Here is a 6,965-nt window from a genome sequence, read left to right on the forward strand (position 1 = left end):
GCACCAGCTGTGCCCCCTCTCTCTGGTAATAAAGAGGAATGGTGCACCAGTGACCGGAAAGTGCCTTAATTTGGAGCTGCCGGCAGTAGGTTTCAGAGTGAACGCTGTCAATAGGTTTCAGGGTGAACACTATCAGTGGGTTCCAGAGCGAACACGTAACAACCCAGTGCTGACGTCAGCTGCTCTCTTTTTTTTTTTTGGCCGCTGGGGACACCACCTTTTTCTTTTTCTTGATGCCAGGGATGGGAGCGGAGTTGAGGGCGTTGAGGAAGCCGAGCCCTTCCGTGGCTGTGGGAAGGAGGGGAGGTGTCACCCCAAACCCCCCCAAATTGTCCCCAGAAAGACACCCAGAGTGTCCCCAAATTGCCATCCCTAAACACAGCACCCAAGCGTCCTGTGAAAAGGCACCCAAACTCCCCTGAATCACCCCAAAACCCCCCAAAGTGCATTCAGGTGGTACTTTCCCCCCCCCCATCCCGCTAAGGTGGTATCTCCTCTGTGTGTCCTCCCTGCACTAGACAAGTGGTATCTTCCATCCTCCGGTGGCCTGCACTGTTGTACTGGGAAACGGGGAGGGGGGGGACTGGGCCATACCATTGTACTGGGGAAAGGGGAGGAACTGGGACACACCATTATACTCGGAATGCGGGGGGGGGGAACTGGAGCCCAGTATCATATCGGGAAATGGGGCAACTGGGCCATGCCATTGTACTGAGGAAGGGGGGAACTGGGACATACCATTACCCTGGGAAAGGGGGGATACTGTTAATTAACAACCAGAGGGTAATTAAGCAGTTCACCTGATGCTTTTCCTTCTCCATTTCCCTTCCCATTCCCTCTTTATAACTGATCCAAAATCAAGCAGGGCCCTGGGAAGCAGGGGGGGAGAGTTAATTCCATTAACGAACATCCCGTTAGGACTTGAGCTGGGATGAAAATAAGCGGTGTCACGAAAATAAAGCGATTTAAAGCGGGGATCATAAAGCAGCTGCCCCGAATCCACGCCGGTGGCTTCAACCCGGTTTGTGGTTTTATAGAGTGCCAGGACGCGCTGGGGAGTCGATCCTGGGTGTTTCTGCCGGAGGGATGGGGAGAAAAAAAAATAAATATCCAAGGACTCATTTGGGTTGCCAAAAGACTGAGGGGACCCTCGGCAGGTATTCCAGGCATCGCTTCTCTCCGCTCGTGCTCCAGTTTGGAAACTGCCAACATCTTCCTTAGGGAATCGCAGGTGAGACTGGATTTCTCTCCTGAATGCACCCCAAAACAAAATTTTAAAAATTGGAAGCAATCAGCCTGGCTCGTTTGTATAATCCTACCTTTAAAACCTTGAATTCTTTGGGGGAGGAAAGGAAATAATTCCACCTGCGAAAAGCCACCTCACTGCTTGCCCGGGATAGCGGGAATCAACTCGCGTGAAGTTTCTCCCATGAACAGGACCAGGCGCCCGATCGTTGCTTTCCCACCCAAGAAATTAAAATATTTTCACGTTGCCCTGTTTTTAGAGCGGGGGAAGAGGCCTGATGGGTCGTCAGAAGCCGACCTCACCTCGCAGGTCTTGGTGGATCCCCCAAAAAGTTTCATGACTGGGAGAGCTGGGCGATGACGGCGGTGATGTCGTGGCTGATCTCAGCACGGAGGTTTCACACCGCAGCCGTGGTCACGTTTCCCTCCCGGCGAGCAGAAACCAGCACCGGCGGTTGGCGATGGCGTGGGGCGAAGCCACCTTCCCTTGAGCCACCCTTGGGTGTTCCCATTCCTGGCATCACTTTCCAGGTAGGAAAAGCAAATTTCCTCACCCGCAGTTGGCTTTAATCATTATTTTATCTCCCCCCAGGTCGTCTCATTTCCAGGCTTTGCTGTCTCATCCCTCGCCTGGAAGCTGCTCCCATCCTTGTCTCCGCTTCCCCTCGCTCAGCTCCGTCGCGCAGCCAGGTTTGGGGGTTTTGGGGGGCAAAACCGTAACCAATTTCTTCCTTGTGCTGCGGTACAATTACGCACATTTTTGACAGTGCCTTTTTTTTTTCCCTCCTCCCTCCTCGACGCCTGTATTGAGAAAACAAATGGCCTTGAAATGGGGAAAAACAGGTGCAATCGGAGGGTGCAGGAGGCGTCCGAGCACATCCCGGCCCCGCCTGCGGGTGGGAGATTGGGGGTGTCCTCCCTCCCCGACCGATAAAAGCTGGCAGAGGCAGAGATGGGACTGAGCTTTCGCTGAGCCTGTGCCAGAGAAAGGGGAGAAAAAAAACCCAAAAGAGGAAAAAAAAACCAAAACCAAACAAGCGGAGGAGAAGCTGGTAGAGGAAAAGCAGCCGGAGGAACCCCAAAACGACACCAGTGCCACCAAGGAAAACCCCAAAAGGTTTGAGAGAGGGGAAAATCCCGATGCTGTCCGGGTGAGTTATATCACCCTGGCATCTTTTGGGGAGGAAAAAGGGATTTTGAGGATTCTCCCCATCCCATCAACAAGAGAAGGAAAGCAGATTTATCCTTGCTTTGCCCTCGGGATCTTTGTTTTGGGTTTAAAGGTGTTTTGCAGTGGTTGGTCATGGTTTTTGTTTGCTTCTCGTCTACCCATGGCCATCCAACTGGGGAAATTTGGATGAGAAACAGCATGGCTCCTGCTTTTATCTTAATTTAAGGGTAATTTCCCCCTCCTTTTTCCCACTTTTACTCATCCACCTGCTGCTTTAATTCCCCTCTCTGCAGTTTTGTTGGGGAAAGCACACGGAAAAGAAGCAACCTGTTTATTTTCGAGCATCGCAGTGCGGTTTATTCAACCATTTTGGGGTTTTATTACTAATTTTCAGTGCCCTTTAGGGCAGGTAAGCATTTGTTTGCACTTAATGGCCCACACCGCATTTCGGAGGATGGATTCGAGGCCCCTCGACGCCAGCCCTTATCTCCCCCGTGCACATTTTCCCCCGGGGCCAGCAGCAAATTTCTCCACCTCTCACAGGATTTCTTTGGACGCAGGAAAGTTGGACTCAGTTTATCTCAATTTTAAGGATTTTTCTCACTCAAATAAACCTTGTCAGATTTGATCGCCCAAGAAAATGAATGGCAGAGGCAGGGATGGTTTTAAGAAGGATTTATCCCCAAGCTGGCGCAAGGCGTGGGGATTTTGGGGTCTAATCATACCTACGAGGTAGGTGGGTCCATCCCAACATGCTCCTCATTTTCCCTTCATAATCATCGGGGAATTAATAGATAGAATCCATCTCCGTGGGTCTTCCCATAAATTAACCAAGCTTCTTTGCAGCTGCTGCAGAAAAAATAGCATTTTTTTTTCAAGTATTTTGATTAAATGCAGTGTTTGAACCCGTTTCCTGACATAAAAAGGGGTGAAAAGCTGAGTGTGCTCATTTGTAGGGTAACTTATTTTAGTCTTTCTTTCTTTCCCCTTTCTACGCCTCTAGCTGGGACGGGAGGACGTTGCGTGATGGCTTTCTTCCTCAAACCACGGCCGCGCACGTGGGATCTTGTCCTGGACTACCACACGGCAAAACAGTTTGAAGGTAACCAGAGGCGGCCAGAGAGGAGCAAAGAACCAATTCCTGGTGTTTTCTGGGCTGCATCAAGTGAGATGTCCATTGGAGTTGGAGATCCTCCAGCTCCACCTTCTATCTCCCTGGATCCTCCATCTCTTGGCTCCTCCATCTCCAACCTCACCTGGAGATCCTCCATCTCCAGCCTCCACCTCTTGGCTCCTTCACCTCCAATGTGGCCTGGACATCCTCCATTTCCAACCCCTATCTCTTGGCTCCTCCATCTCCAACGTGGCCTGGAGATCCTCCATCTCCAGCCTCCATCTCTTCACTCTTCCATCTCAAACCCTTATCTCTTGACTCCTCCAGCTCCAACCTCACCTGGAGATCCTCCAGCTCCAGCCTCCATCTCTTGACTCCTCCATCTCCAGCCTCACCTGGAGATCTTCCATCTCCAACCTCCATCTCTTCACTCTTCCACCTCCAATCTCACCGCTCCTCTCCCTTTCTCCTTGAAAAGTAACCAGTGAAGGGGATTTTTGGGGTGTGCGTCCTCTACGCTTAAGTTTGCCTTCTCAATCCTTCTCTGTTTTGCTTTCCAGTGGATGTGACCCTGGATCCAGCCACGGCAGGTCCTGAGGTGATCCTCTCCGAGGACCTCAAAGAAGCCACCTGGGGTAGACCTGGACACCGGTGGCCTGAGGGTCCAGGCCAGTTTGACACGGATCCGTGCATGTTGGGCAGCGAGGGCTTCACCTCGGGCCGTCACTACTGGGAGGTGGAGGCGAATGGGCGCTTCTGGGCTGTTGGGGTGGCCCGCGAGTCGGTTCAAAGGAAAGGCCGGGTCCTCTTCAAGCCCAACACTGAGATTTGGGGCTTGCAGAAGTATGATGAGCTCTGTGTGGCCCTCACGGCTCCTTCCAACACCTCCGTCCCGCTCCTCAATGGGGAGATCGGGGTCTACCTGGACTACGAGGTGGGACAGGTCTCCTTCTACGCCGTCGGCAGCCGCCAACGCATCTTCACCTTCCCCATGGCCTCCTTCAGCGGAGAGAGGGTCTTCCCCTACTTCTGCGTGCTCCTCTCCACCATCAAACTGTCCCCCAAGGGTTGATGTGCTGGCAGAGTCCCCTCGAAGCTGGTTGCTCCATGGTGGTTGGAAACACTCCTTGATGCTCCTCAACTCTTATTTTCCAGGTCTTGGAGTCATTTCCACCTCAGCTCCATGGTCCTACCTCCATCTTAGTTGTCTCCATTTTGGATTATATCCAAGGGGTTTTGGGTCTGAGCTCAGTGCAGCTTGTTTCACCTGAAAGCCGCTGTCGTTAAATTCATCCAAAGCTTGTTAACGGGAGATGGGCTTCACTGAACTGGTTTTGAGCTGAAAACTTGAATTTTGCTCCCAAACTCAGCCCCCTTTGAAGCTTTCTTTTACTGACCTCAATGTCTGTCACTGAACGGGCTTCCAACCCAAATTAAAAACCTTAATTTTTGCAGGCTTTGCATTAATACCAGCCTCTACCTCGGTTTAAAACTGGTTTTGTCATCACAAGGATGTGCTTGTGCTCGCTTCCCCCCCCCATTTTCTTCTGCTGTTCCCCACACTCTGGATGTATTTCCAAGTAATTAATGTACGATTGATTATAAATATGCTCAGAATATAATGAATACTTTTTCTGTTTTTGCTATAAGAAGGAGGAGGCGTCTGCGTTTAACCCACCACCAAGCTGCCCCAGCCCCACAAAGACCCCCCCAAGGCTGCCCTGGCCCCCCAGGACCCCCCAGGACTGCCCCATATGGGATCTCAAAGCCTGCCCTGATCCCCAACAGCTTCCTTGGTCCCCTGGGACCCCGAAGAACCCCCTCAGGGCTGCCCCACAGGGGTTCGCAAAGCCTGTCCTGGCCCCCAACAACCTCCTTGGTCTCCTGGGACCTTAAGCATGAAGGATGCCCAGGTGCATACCTTTAAGCATGAAGGATTTTTATTTTTAATGAAAGGAAATTTATTTAAGGAAAAAAATTAAACCAAGTGCCTTACCAGGGTGCCTGGAGCAGGGGAATGCTGCTGCTGGGGCACGGCTCTGTGGGGACCTGCAAGTCCACGTAAACTGTTTCCAGGACCGCTATAAAGTGCTGTCACTAGCCTTAAAAGAAATGAAAATAATTGAAAAAATTAAATAAATCAGCTGTGGGTTGCAGGGAATATGAGGCACCACCCCAGCACCTCGTCCCAAAGTGATCGCGTTCATTTTCTGCTGGTGTTTGGCTTTTTGGCAGTGAATGCAGAGAAAAGCATCTCCCCGCGCTCAAGCAGGGGACGGGAGGAACGAAGAGGGGGACACGGGTGAGTTTTGGGGTGCAGCCAGCCCAGCTGGGACCACATGGATCCCCTTTGGGTCAAATAATAAGAATACTCATCATTTGTTAAATTTTCTCCCAATTCTGGTGTTTGGATTGGTTTTTTTTTTCATTCTCCCACCCATATAATTTTCCAGGGGTAAATTGAAAAAATGTTTCCCTTTTTCGTCATCTCCAGGGTGAGAGATGCTCCTCGGCATCACATGAGCAGAGTCTGGCTGCAGATGAAGGAGTAGCGATGCCTGGTCCTGCCCGGATCCAGCCTGTTGAATGTCCAAAAGAAAGCAGATGTAATTTAAAAAAAAAACCAAACTTCAGGCTATAATTTAAAGCAGTAACAGAAATAGCCACAGGGGGTTACTAAGGACCAAGACAGTTCTGGATGCTGATATAAAAAGGTCTAAACTATAGGTCTTGAACCAAAGTTGACTTCTGAGTGAACTCCCCATCAACATCGTATTATATCAGCATAAAAAAGGACCATGGGAGTCATTCCTTGGAGACTGTCAAAGCTAAAACCAGACCGGTCAAAACAGGGACTCCTCATATGCACCCAGGCAGGAATTAACTGAAGGCCAAGAGGCGATGCCTTTACGCCTGAAAAGGCGTTGCGAAAGCATGCACTTTGTGATTTCTAAGTAATTAGCGAAATATGTACCAAAAAACCTTGTAGATAGAGAAAGAACGTTAAAACCAGTTGTGAAGGACAAAACGTGAGATTAGAAAACTGGCTAGGAACTAACGAATGTCAGGAGAAAGACAAACCAGAGCGATGCCCTGTGAGGTTCTGATCACAAAGTACCTCTGTAAGCCTCTGCTTTCTACGCGTGCCCGAGAAACCGCCAACGGGAAGAGTTCAGCAAAAGGACAAGTGATGAAGACTATGGAAAGACCCCCGGAGGAAGTAACCGACCACCAGAGACACTGTAATACCCACAAAAGGATAATTAGCTCATGTATATTAATTAGTTCAAAGGAAAGGTGTGCCTTATGGTAATGATTTCTTTGTCTATAAAATTAATACGCCACACTCTTGTAAATATGAAAGACCCCGGACGGAGCAGTCGTTGGGAGCACTCAGGGTGGGGAATGCCCAGTGCGGCCCCAAGCGCCGCTAAT

General features: G+C 50.3%; 1 protein-coding gene across 1 annotated transcript in view; it reads left to right on the forward strand.

Moving 5' to 3' along the window:
* Positions 1-4,602, forward strand: part of LOC104161927 (butyrophilin subfamily 2 member A2-like) — a gene marked incomplete at its 5' end in the record, with an annotated part of 5,083 nt that extends 481 nt beyond the window's left edge. Inside the window, one exon of the mRNA XM_009700513.1 lies at positions 4,091-4,602. Within this exon, the coding sequence (XP_009698815.1) occupies positions 4,091-4,602 (512 nt within the window). The remainder of the gene's footprint in view (positions 1-4,090) is intronic.
* Between the last annotated feature and the right edge of the window lie 2,363 nt (positions 4,603-6,965).

This window comes from Cariama cristata, unplaced genomic scaffold (genome assembly GCF_000690535.1).
Source record: "Cariama cristata isolate BGI_N322 unplaced genomic scaffold, ASM69053v1 scaffold28835, whole genome shotgun sequence".
Lineage (NCBI taxonomy): Eukaryota > Metazoa > Chordata > Aves > Cariamiformes > Cariamidae > Cariama > Cariama cristata.